Source organism: Maylandia zebra, linkage group LG15 (genome assembly GCF_041146795.1).
Source record: "Maylandia zebra isolate NMK-2024a linkage group LG15, Mzebra_GT3a, whole genome shotgun sequence".
Lineage (NCBI taxonomy): Eukaryota > Metazoa > Chordata > Actinopteri > Cichliformes > Cichlidae > Maylandia > Maylandia zebra.
This window is the reverse complement of record NC_135181.1, coordinates 19,272,074-19,284,842: the sequence shown is the minus strand read 5'-3', so window position 1 is coordinate 19,284,842 and position 12,769 is coordinate 19,272,074. Positions and strand designations below refer to the sequence as shown.

The following is a 12,769-nucleotide window of genomic DNA, read 5'->3' as shown; positions in this document are numbered from 1 at the left end:
GTACGTGATATTTTTGACAGTAAGTTAACCATTTATGATTTTTTTTAAGCTTGTGTGAGATTACTAGACAGTTAAAACATGTGCACGTTGCATAGTTTGCAGTGTTGTGATAAAATTTGGAATAATGGACTAATGTAGCCTGATGGAGAGAGCCTATGCTGTCCTTGTTCACTGAAAGGTTAAAGTATCACTTATCAATTTGAATTAAAGATAAAATATTCCCAAGTGTCTCTTAGCAAGTTCCACTTTCATGCTATAGGTAGACATAGGGAAAAAAAACAAAAACAAAAAAAACACCCATGCTAGCACGGTAGATTTAACAGTTAAATGTGCAAGAGCAGTAAACCAGCATTTGAACAGGTCATGTGATAACTTAGTCTGTCCTCAATGAAAACAAGCCCACTGGAGCTCACAATACAATCAATTTTGGAGTTACTTTTAAGGTGAGTCATTCTTTCTTTTTTCAGCACTACGCTGGATTTCAAGGTTTCCCAAACTGCCAATTTCAACTTTTACCACCGCCAATCGAGACAAAACAAGAGAGGAGGTTATGAGCAGGAAGAAAAAAAATGAAACAACATATTTATGGCTTGAACAGGACACCTCGCATCACATCTGGCTAGCCTCCACACTACTCTTTCTTTCCTTTCCTGTTTTGATCCTGTAAGCTATCATCAAAGATGTGACAGTGATCTGGATTAAACATTTAATCTGCTTTTCTGTAAATTAAGCCTGAGCCTATGATATCAAATTGTCTTTGGGGAGACTCTTCTGTATAGCAAAGCTCTAATTGGTTCAGCTGGCTGTTATCTATGTACAGTAAAACAGCGTGAGTTCAATTTGGTGCCTCTCAGAGGGAGGTGAGATTTCTATCTATCCCCTTCATTCACAGCTTAATTCAATTGGAGGGCAATTATCGACCGCCCCAAGGCTTCAAGATCCTCATTGGTTTCTGTTCCCATCAGGGAGTCTCGCAGTGTAGGATCCCCCCTGACTGCACTGGGTGATGTCTGTATCGATGTGCTGTGTGTAAGACACCAGAGGAAGCAGCAGCAAACAGGCAGGAAGGCGCTCTCAGTCACAACCTCGAGAATCAAAAGATTCTTAAGCTGGATTCATCTGACTTGTTTAACAGCATGAAGCTTTAAACAGCAAACTTTTATCCTTTTGGAATAAGAATCATCAAACTTACCACATGACAGATTTTGCCACAGACACCCAGAAAATAAAAACAAGCTCAAAAATTCATTAAACAAAAATCTAAATATCAACAAAACCAACTAGCCTACAGTTAATTATTTCATTCCCATTTTGTTTTCTTCAGTGAGCCAGAAATCGGAGCCATGTTTTTAGTTAACATGATCTGGAATGGCACCTGTAACAATGAAAAGTGATTAAATTTGGCCCATTTACCCTCTGACTTCATGTTTTTGTGCATCCCTGGACTAGTTTCAGCACTGCTGCTGTTGACTCATTGCTCAAGACCGCAAACAACCACAAACATAAACATCTGTGTCAAACTGACCTGCCTTATCAATTTAGTCCTCTGGGTCAGACTGTCGCTAAATGCAGAGTTCGACATCCTCTCAAAAATAAAACTGAGCAAAAACATTGAAGTGGCACTGGTGATTTACTTTTTGGACAAAATATTCTTAATGCAAACTTTGCACACCTTAGGTCTGACTCGCACAGGCACAGAGACCTGCTGCAAACCCCATGGAAACCTATGGTTCCAAGGGACAAATGTTGGCGGGTACTTTGAGAAGAATTTGGAAATAAAACCAAATTCTAAACCTGCATATCGATTGCAATAGAAGGTCCCAGCTTCTGTAAAAATCTGCTAGTTAACTATGAAAATTTAAAAAGTGTGATGCAAATTACAAACTAAGAGCTCTTTTTTTTTTTCCTTTACTTTTTTGGAGTTTCACAAGTGATTCGTAAGTAGTCCTGCAGTTTGTATTAATGAGACAGTACAGGACAGCAAGCCCTCACCAACGAGTCAGGCAATTCACATTTTTACCAAGGAACCAGTAGTTACCACCGGTCCAGAAGTCCAAAAGACGACCACATTGAAGGGTGGATTTGCCAAATTTTAGTCAGACATATTTATTCTTATGGGTGTAGTCCTAAACTCTTTGATCACACCTTGCATTTTTGAATATTTTGGCTAACTGGATCCATTTAAAAAGAGAACCGTGTGAATATGGTCATTTATACAAGAGAAATGGTGTTATTAACACAAAATCTAATGTTCACATTAGGGCTGTGCGATATGACCAAAATCTCATATCCCGATATCAAGACATCTATCGTCCGATAACGATATAAATCACAAAAATGTAACATTTTCTGTAAATTCTGTGAATCTCGGGCAGCTCGACTTGCGTGAAGTGTTTCCAGCTGCGCGTCGTGTACCTGGAGTCGAGTGTTTTAACCAATGCATGAAACTATACATTTTTAGACGTAAGTCGTAACGGCCGCCGTTTTCTTTGTGAGTATTTATTACACAAAAAAAAAACCTGTTCTAATGTTTGAGTCTAAGGTTTATTTTTTAGCACCTGACGGCTCTTTTTTGCTTCTCATCCGTAAATACTTTGCATTTTTCACGTGATTCAGTTTATTTTGAAAAGTCTCAACAGGATCTTGAGCTTTATTGTGAAAGGTTTATGTGGAAAATAAACGAGTGGACACGCGGTGGTTTTACCGTCGCTGTTGCTAACGACAACGCATAAAAACAAGCGCTTGTCTGTCTGTAGTGTGATTATATTAAATATAAGAGAAAGAGAGAACTTTAAGAAATTAATATAGCCACTACAGTGACCATCAAAATAATGAAAAAATATTGCTGTAAACAGTTTATTTTGCGACACCACGAAACAAACGATAGCGTAACATGAAACGATAGATGTTTTTATATCCTCATCCGATATATATCGTTATATCGAACAGCCCTAGTTCACAACCTTGCATTCAGATCTCAGTCTACAAAAAGTATGGACACATTTCTTTACTAAAGTTTGAGTTTCTCCAGCTTTAAATAAAAATGGAAGTATTTAGAATTTTTGCATGATCAAAATAATTATCAGTTCTGTAATATTTGCTGGATTAAGCCAATTTAGGTTACGTAACACACCTTTATTCAAACCCTTTGTTTGTTGTATTTAAGTCTGTGCTCCATATGTTTTTCACTAATGAGACAAAAGTCTCTAAATGCGTTGTTGTCAATTATTAGTCCAAGTGCTCAGTCTGGATAGTCTTAAATAATTTCTGCACAGAAAAAAAACAAAAAACAACAGTGGCTAAACAGACTGTACAAGCTGCATACTTGTAGTTTTCCCACAGCGTGCTAGAATTTACCATCAACCATCAATTTCTTAAACAGCAAAGCACACATGAAGCAGAGCTCTACATACCATCTCATGTGTCTCATCTGACAAAGTAAGTTCCCCTTCACACTTAATCACTTTTATTATTAGTAAGACAGACACCAAGCTTTAAAGTTCCTTAAAATGTCTTGTTAAGTCAAATTACGAGAAAGAAGAACAAAAGAGCACCTTAGAGCAGAACATTTGGTATTTAACAACAGCCTGATATCACACCGAGACTGAGAAAATGATTAATGTACTATTTAATTAGTGAGGCAGGCTTATAAGCACTTTGTGTTCAGGAGCATATGGATTATTGCCTTTTGTGCTTTATTCAGCATTGAGTACATGGTGGATTTCTTTTCGAGTACCTTTAACATACATTATGTTGGTTTTTTTTCTTCTCTAAAAGCTGCTCATAAAGCCACTAGTTTTACCAGCCAGCTTCATTAAATCAACACATTTTCATGAACAAGTTCAAGTTAAATAAAAGTCTTAATGTACTCTTGTATTGTATTGTCTAGATTCGTCTGAAGCAACAATCCTCCTACCACACAACACACCTACAGGAAAATGTTCCAATACATAATAAATGAAGTGACTATTAAAGACAAACGGGGCTTTCAGCGAACACAGTGGTCACGTATACCATTTCCAATTTGTTATTCTTATTTTCTGAGATAGTTTTATATTTTGTCTGCATTCTAGAGACATGTGCTCTCAGCATGCCGTCAGCTGCTGATAAAGTATTGGTACCGGCCTGTGAAGCAACAAGAAATGCGATCCTGTACCACTGATTACAGTCATTGCACCTTCAGAAACACACCGCAGTCCATTAGCAGTGGGACACTGACAGATTTTTCTTTTGCTGTGCTGGCTTTGTACTGCAGCACATTCGATTTGAAATGAAAGAGAAACCGAGGGGTTCATCTATTGACTTTTCATATACAACCTCCAACTTCAGATAGTGAAATGTTTCCAGTAAATAAAAATATACCAAGCGATGTCAACAGTGAATGTTTTAGAGGATTTTTATGCTGGATCAGAGGACCACACACACACTCCATGGAGAAAAGGACTGAGCCACCTAAACATTACATCTGCAGGAGCTGCTCAGCAATAGAAACTCATGACATGAAGGTCCCAGCTTTTTTATTATATGTTATATATGTTAATGGCAGTTAATCTGCAGCTTATTCTATTGCAGTACCTTGCTTGTATTCAGTGAGCTCTTTCGACTCACTCTTTCACAAATGTTTGTGAAAGCAGACTGCATGGAGAGATGCTTGATTTTATATATCTGTAGCAACGGGATTAAGAACACCTGAGTTCAGAGATTAAGAGGTGTGGCCTTATAATTTTGCCCAATATAATATATATAGGTTCATTGGTGGTGACAAAGACGCATCAAATTATTGCCCTCTTTCTCCATTTGTGTTTTAGCATCTTTCACCGTGTTGTTTGGATTTTAAACAGCAAACAGCTTAACAGGTTTGCTACAGAAGATGTCCATTTTCCAGCAAAGTCAGTAGTCACCTTTGTAGCATTAAACTCCAATTAGATGTTTGAAAGTAGCTCCTGAACATAGGAGAGCATGTAGCTGCTAAAGACACTTATTATTTTGAGAGTCCCAGCAAATTTATACTTAAATGTATGCCGTTGATACGTTGTAACAGCAAACCCCTCTAAATTAACCCGTGTTACAACCTGTCTGGAAATGTAACTTGTGATTGGCCTGTTCAATACCTCTGATTGCTCCTGTGCATTTCCCGATAATGTTTTGGTGTCGTTTTGGAAGATCAGTGAGAAAACAACAATCATTGCTTCAATGTAAGGACTCACTGATGTCAGCATTTTATTCGTTTCCATCTTAGCTGGGACTGCATAAAAAGCACCAAGAGACAATCACAAGTTAATTAACACATAAAACACCATGCATGAATGCTGGCAAGCGTGTCAGCCACTTACGTCGATTACAGAGTAGGCTCTGCGAACACTCACAACAGAAGTCGAAATCAGCCGTTAGGCCACAGTGAAACCACATCTAAAAACAATTCAGTTGTTAGACTTCTCGCTGTGACTGTGAAACTTGTTTCTGTTCTCACTAAGTGGCCAAAACATATCAGTAATGTATTGATGATCTTACAAGCGAAGTATTAGCAGATTTCCCAGAAGTGGATTCAAAGTAGTCCTAATGAAGGCCACTGAATAAAGTTTATAGTCTGCAAGAAACCCCGAATTCACTATGAGTGAAATCAGATTTTCAGACCAAGTTTCAACATTAAACCCATTACAACCTTAACTGTATGTGAGGGACCATTGGAACATTTTATTTAAGAAAAGAAAAAGTCCAAACTACTGTTCTTGATTGAACAATGTCTCAGATGCAATATTTGCTGACTCCTCTGTATGCAGATTCTTACTGTAAAATTTAAGCTGCTGTTTGACAGCACTGAGCTTTCCTTCGGACCTCGACAATTTCTAAACCTAAAATATGCAACAGATGACTCGGACTAACAAAGTGAGACGAGTCAAGAATGGTGCGTCTGTTTCACTCTAAGTGCAATGGAGTCTCTTCTTTCAGCTGTCAGCTCAAGCTAAAACTTTCAAAAGGTGAACTTCTCGGCTCAGATCGCTTTTCTCTCGACCAACTGCTGAGCTGACAAAAACTTTCCATCTTTCAGCCGATGCTTCTCTGCTCTCCTGCTCCTCTCTCTCTCCTTCACACACGCACATTACACAAACCTGCACAAATACCCTCACTTTTCTGTACCATTTTGTCTCATGAGCACAGCGACACTGAAGCTCAACTCCCATGGCAATTGTGAAGTATGTGCATGAAAGCATCCAACCTGTTTAATTCAAATAAAGAAGAAGTGCTTCAGGCACAGCAGCCCCCAATGCTCAACATTGTGAAGAAGGAGAGTTTGCAGCCAGTAAACCAAATTTGTAAAGATTGACAGTACTAACATGCAAACTCCAACACAACAAGCACTTGTGAGGAGTTGTAATGATCCACAAACTCGCTGCATTTGAAATAACCAGCAGCAAGAAGCAGCTGATAATGAGATAGCATCACAACTTACTTCTTCTAAAGTGTGTGCTAGCTGATCTGTTTCAAAACACAATAAGCACTGCATTAACAGATGAAAATATCCAAGTCTGCAAGGACATTACAGTTTAAAGGTGAGAACCTCTTTGCATGGAATGCTAATGCACGGAGCACGAAAAGCATTCAGACCAAGAAATCGACTTTTAAAGATTTCAAAGCCACTTAAAACTACAAAAAGGTGAAAGAAACATCACAAATCAATCTTACTTTGAGTAGTCTTCATTATCTCTGTCACAGCGTGAGTCCTTATGTTTCTCCCAGTCTTTGCCATGTTTACATGTCGTCAGCAGAATAATATCTTCCCCATTGTGGATGTGATACAAAGCATTCCTGGTCTCCGAACCTATACCAGTTAAGTACCTTTTCCCTTTGAAAACCAGCTGGTACTTCCTGGAAGGTGGTGCATCGTTAAGTGTCAGATAACCTATGCCCCCTCCTTTTAGCGGATGATCCTTTGAGAATAGAGGGATGGAAATATCATAGTTAGGTCGGAAGTTGACAACATCTGCACTGGCCTTGGCCAGCATGGCCTGTCCCACCTCAAAGCCCAAATCCTCAGTGTAGTCCGGCCAAGTCCCAGAGTAAAGGTTGAATATGAGGTGATTCCTGCCATCGTTCCACGTGGGTAGGTTCTGGATACGCGATCTAATGTTTTGGACGTACTGCACTGAGAGCTGGTCCCTGTCCAATGTGTCCACAGCTAAAATAAAGAGACAGGCCCTCAAAGGGTCTGTGGTGTGGAACCGGGACTCTTCAATGGAGGTCAAGATCTTCTTGTAGGTCTCTGAGATCTCGCTGCCTCTCTGTTGAGGGTAGATGTAAACCTTGAATCCCGACTGGCAGCGAGCAAAGTCAAAGCAGGTTTCCATGCGGCAGCGCTTGTTCTTGTAGATGTTGTCACGGATCGCCCGTCGTTCACGAGGGGAGGTGTGCTGATGATGGAGCTGAGGGGTGTCCTCCTGTATCCACAGAAACAAATGTATCTATTAACATCACACCAATGTTTGTGCAGTACAGTCAACTCTCCATTAAAACAAATTCCAAAAAAACCCCAGAAACGAATAAATAGTTTGCACTCAAAACTGCATCTCTGACCTAATGGGATTTCTAGATAGTGACGCTTTTAAAAGTTGTCTCCTGCTGAAAACTGCTTTTGAAAATTCATGGCTGGAAACTGCTCCCTCATCATTACTGACTGGCCTGTTGCATTACTTGCAATCCTGAATTCTTCAGCTGGTAATTTGTGCTTGATTTCCCCAAAGCAATGGTGCTTAGCCATCTATGCTTGTAATCCCTTAAAGCAAACTAATGTCTATGCACAAGAACTTGCATATCTGCTTAGACAGCAGTATGTGAAAAGAAACAAAGTAAAGCAGTGTAGTTGGATATGCAGAAAAGCCACAACGTGACACGCTGCATTGATGCCATGAATTGGTACTCACTTTGCAATATCCACAGCATTTTCCCCTTAATTCTGAATATCGCTGTAACTTCCTTGAATTTAAAATTCTTTTTAAAGTGTTTTTGCCTTCCTAAAAGTTTCCTCTCTCTTCACTTCTTTCTATAACACCTACCACCGCCAACGCTTAACACTAGGCTATTTTCAGCATGAATGCCTGGTAAGAGCTCAGCCAAACAGAGATGTTTCGTTTGCAGATATTTTGATTTGAATGAAAGAATCTTTTTTCACTGGTAGAGAAAATACTAAAAAAAAAACAACAACATCATAGTGTTATCATCATCATCATTACATAATTCCCCATAGAGATCAATAAAGTATTGTGATTCTGATCTTGTGACCCCCCCCCCTTACAGCTTACAATCACAAAAGCTTTGAAACCATCCTCCTTAACTCAGTTTTACTGTTCTGTCCTGTTGTTGGACTTTCATTTTGATCACTAAACGCTTATAAATTGGACTTTTTCACTTCTTTTTGTTTTTACTTAAAGAGCTTTCATTGTTTCTTTTCTTATAAATCATTCCAGTCTACCTCCTGCTCTCCTCCCTCCAAATACGGCTCCAGCAGCTTGGTCGACTCCGGCCAGTGTCTGGGTGGTCTGGATGGATTTCTCTGGGGCAATGGCTGGGGCTGGTAGTACACTTCCTTACTTTGGCGGTAGTACTGGTATTCTTGTTGGTGGTACTGATGATACAGGGGGTACTGGGGAAACTGATGATACTGGTATGGCTGCTGTTGGAACTCCCCAATTTGCAGACCCCACAGATATATGAGGAAGAGAAGACCGGCCCCCACAGACACAAGCAGGTACCTCTTCTTGGCCTGCATGTGTGCTGTAGGGGGAGGAAAAGGAGGAGGTGGTGGGTCTGGGGAGGGAAGAGAGGAGAATAGGGTGGAGGTTCACAATAAAACGAGGTGGGCAGCAGGTGTGAGAATAGTGATGGAGCTGAAAACAGATCAACTTAGAGATTAAAATAAAACAAGTATTAATAAAAGGGAGTAAAAGCGTTGACAAAAGGATGCCAAAAGAAAGCAGGGAAACGGGAACGAGGAAATGACGAGGAGAGGGGTTGCAGGGAGGTAGATGCAGGTCGGCTCTCTACCCACAACTCGGCATTTTGGGTTTTGGCGTCACTAAAAGAAAACATAAATAGAAAATTATCAATGAAATAAGATATCGGAGTTTCTGAGACAAACATTTTTTTAAATAAATAATTGATACAATATTGCACGGACAAAATCAGAATAACAGCGTAGAAGCTCTGTGAAAAATGTTAAACCATATCTGAGCACCTTTACTCAACACAATACATGTCATAAATACACAAAAATGTGCCTAAAGACACGGCATTAAAATAATAAAAGCCCAAGCTGATTTGTACACGTTAATTTTGTTTTGATATTTAACTTTTTCAAAAAGTTTTTGTTTTTGCTAAATGTGACATGGACGGCTCAGTAGCGCTTCTGACTTTCTTAAATAGTATGCAGAGCCCGGTGTTCGCTTAAAAACTGAATTGCCTGATAACGGTGGCTGTTTCGACATCATCGTCACAGCGCAGGGTGTCTCGTTAGGGGCGAAAGAGTGTCGCTTGATGACAGGTTCGCCACTAAAATGCAGCATTTCTGAAGGGAGTTTGCAGCGAGCTACGCGTTCAACACATGGGCTGTTTTTGCCAGGAAAACCACCTCTATTATTAACTCTTTAGGAATTTCCACCTTACAAATTATATTTCATAACTCTTTAGTAAGCGTAATTCCTAATTGAATCCTCTCACCTGTTTGTATAGAACACCTGTGGTTCCAGGAAGTGTCCGCTGCTCTCCCCTCCAGCTCGTGGAGGAATATCCACTTCGGAAACACATTCTTCATGAACCCTCGAACTGTAAATCCATTAGCAAATGACACGCTATGTTGAAACCACGTGCGGAAGGAAATTCACAGAGCTCACAGAGATCCACTGTGCGCTGCCTTCATGTTCCGCCGCGTCCCAGTCACAAACTTTCCGCGAGACAGGACCACAGTCCCGGCGGAAAACACAACACAGCGAGCTGTGAACGCGATAGGTTCCCACAGTGAGAATTCAAATGCACACTCATCTGCCAGAAGAGCCGCGATCACAGCGACAGCATCCATCCAGAATTAAGTCGGTTAAACAAGGCGCGTGCATCTCCAATCAGCATAAGCCATGCCCCCCTCTCTCAGAAACCCACAGCAAGAGAAGACCCAAACTTTGAAATTGAAATCCACATCCCCCCCTCTGTGCGCTGCCGCTCACAGTCAGAAATGAGCAGAAATCATCATCATCCCAGGTAAGTTAAGGAGACGCCGGCGCACCTGATCTGGAGAGATGCGTATCAATAAAATCCTTTCAGGAGCGTCTTCGACCGGCGGGAGCGTTTCTCTATGGAGTAAAGCAAATGGATCAAATAAGCATCACAAGAGAACACTGATGTTCTTCTGGGCTATCAAAACGAGAATACGGGGTTCCAGTAGCATTTCCATCCTCACGTTTCCATCCTGAAATCCTCAACTGGATCCGAGCTGCTGCACCGTACAGCATCCAGCAGCAGCAGCAGCGCTGATAAGCCAGACAGTAGCAGGCTGGCAGACTTGGGGGGGGATCGGAGTATGCACGGGGAGTCTGTTTGCTCCGATAAGGTGCAGGAGCCCGCCATAATTCAGGATCTCCCAGTTTGCATTTGTAAATGTGTTTGTATCTGGTTAATGGAGCGTGCAACAAAAACACAAGACGTCCCAAGAAATTACTGAAATCACAGATCACGGGGAAGTCCCAGAGGTGCACTCACAGGTCCTCTGGGTCATTCCTGCTTTCATTTTACAAATCAAACTCCATTCAGAAAACTGCAAATGTTGGACTTTAAAAAGTTGTAAAACACGACTTGTTGCAATAGTACAGTTTAACCATGTGGGATGCATGTCTTTTACATCTTGTAGCTGTTTCAGCCAACGTCACTGAGTTCTGTTTAGCGCTCATTTATTATATTTTGACGACACGCTGAAATTGCAGGCAGTAATTTGAGGAGTCTGTGCGAGTTTACGCTATACCTGTGCATCTTAAGGTTAAGATGGCGTATAAAGATCGCGCAGGGATTAGTTACGTCTCGGTGTTTTGCAAACATGAGAACTTTTAATTAACTCGTGGAATCGCTCAGTGAGTCCAATATTGGGCCCAATTATTCAACTTTGACCATCTGGTCCACTAATCTATGTGTCTGGCGCTTAATTCATGTAGCTGCTTAAATTTGTATTGATGCAACTGATGGAATAAAATTAATTTGCAAAGGATCTAAATAGATGTCATTATCTCATAAATTAGGGTTATACAGATGTTGTGAAGCCGCAACGCCACAAATGGTTGGTGCAGCAAACAGCGCCATCTTGTGGCAATTTATTTCAGCCTACATTTTTAAAAGCAGCTCCAGGTCTGTGTTATTCATATAAATCTGGCAAAAATGTAGAACTTTGTAATGATAAAAACCAAATAACTGGATCTTCTCGGGACCAAACAGTACTGGAAGGCAAGTGAGCTTTTTACAGTGAGGCATGTCAAACAGGTTTTTCAAAATAACAGCTCAAACTATTGCCGTTTTGGAACATAAATGGACCGTGTTGAAAGGAGCATCCACGCTGCAGAGGCTCTGCATACCGATTTTCAAAGCTGTGCCAGACTCCTTCAGGCAGGAAGAGGCACATGTCTGACAAATAATTTAGCTATAACTGCATATGGCACTTTAATATTAATCCACACTCCCTCTGATGCTGAGCGGTGATAGAGACATTTATGTAGAAGTCGTGGAAGAACAGAGAGAGCATAATGCAGTAAACATCTCTCTCTTGCATCTTCTGCTGTGCATGCTGCAATATGCATCAGGTATTCAGACTTTTACTTTTCATTTCTTTGGTAAATTTATATTTCTTAGCTCTTACATTCTCTTAAAGTGCTCAAAGTTTAGTGGTCAGAGTGGTTTGCGGATTTTACTCTTAGATTTGATCAGTTCTCCCCCCCCCCCCCCTTCTTCATGTACCGCATTAATTGAAGTGTATAGAAAAATTCAGATGAGCCCCTTTTTTCTCTCAACAGCCTCTAAAGCCGTCACTAAACACCTTGTCATTGATGCACCTTTATGGGATTTTCCTGCTCTGTGGACCCTTGCCATGACTTGTGAGCTGTATGAATCCTGGATCTCAAATGTGCAGAGAATGGGCAACCCTTTCAGGTGGTAACTTATTTGAGAACTTGAAAAATAATACGAAAGAATTTCTAACCTCTAATCTGCAAACTGTTAATCTTTGGATGTTCGTGTAAAACACCGCCAGATGCACCAGCCTCTTTCTGAATGACAGAGTTTGCCTCTAATTTATTGGAAATGCGATAACTCTGAAGCATTCGCTGGTGCTGATGGCTTCACGGTCCATTAGGGGATGATAAATTTGAAGAGGTCCTGCTGGTGTTCGCAGAGAGAGCCAACTTTGATTTCTTTCCAGTCTCAGTCCATCGCTTCACTTCCTTCACTTCTTCATTTTTAGTATTAATCCTGGGATGGTTCAGCTGTACTGAAGTCTCTTTACTCACCTGTGCCAACAGTTGGAGAAGAGACTGTGATCCAGCTTTTGAATAAATCTGTTTTGAAGCTTCTCTTTGGCTACCACGCACACAGCATGTCTTCTCTAAATATTCAGTTTTTGCACAGTTTTGATGAAGTAAATCTGACTTTTTCTGTCTGTATTTGTATTTTGGTTCATGTGTTTCATGTGGATTTTCTCACACATATACAGAGGCTTTGTTCTTATTGTATTGTATTATCATATATA

At 40.5% G+C, this 12,769-nt stretch overlaps 1 protein-coding gene across 2 annotated transcripts in view; it reads right to left on the bottom strand.

The window, feature by feature from the left end:
* Nucleotides 1–10,600, bottom strand: part of LOC101482519 (exostosin-1) — a 374,234-nt gene extending 363,634 nt beyond the window's left edge. The window contains exons 1-4 of one of the 2 annotated variants that reach the window (XM_012919002.3): nucleotides 9,712–10,600; nucleotides 8,468–9,070; nucleotides 7,017–7,436; nucleotides 6,685–6,929 (exon numbers count right to left, since the gene is read on the bottom strand). In XM_012919002.3, the coding sequence (XP_012774456.2) occupies nucleotides 6,685–6,929; nucleotides 7,017–7,436; nucleotides 8,468–8,764 (962 nt within the window). In that variant the 5' untranslated portion in view covers nucleotides 8,765–9,070; nucleotides 9,712–10,600. Of the gene's footprint in view, nucleotides 1–6,684; nucleotides 7,437–8,467; nucleotides 9,071–9,711 lie in introns of both variants that reach the window. The other variant, XM_004550629.4, reaches the window with a different exon arrangement.
* Nucleotides 10,601–12,769: the final 2,169 nt, after the last annotated feature.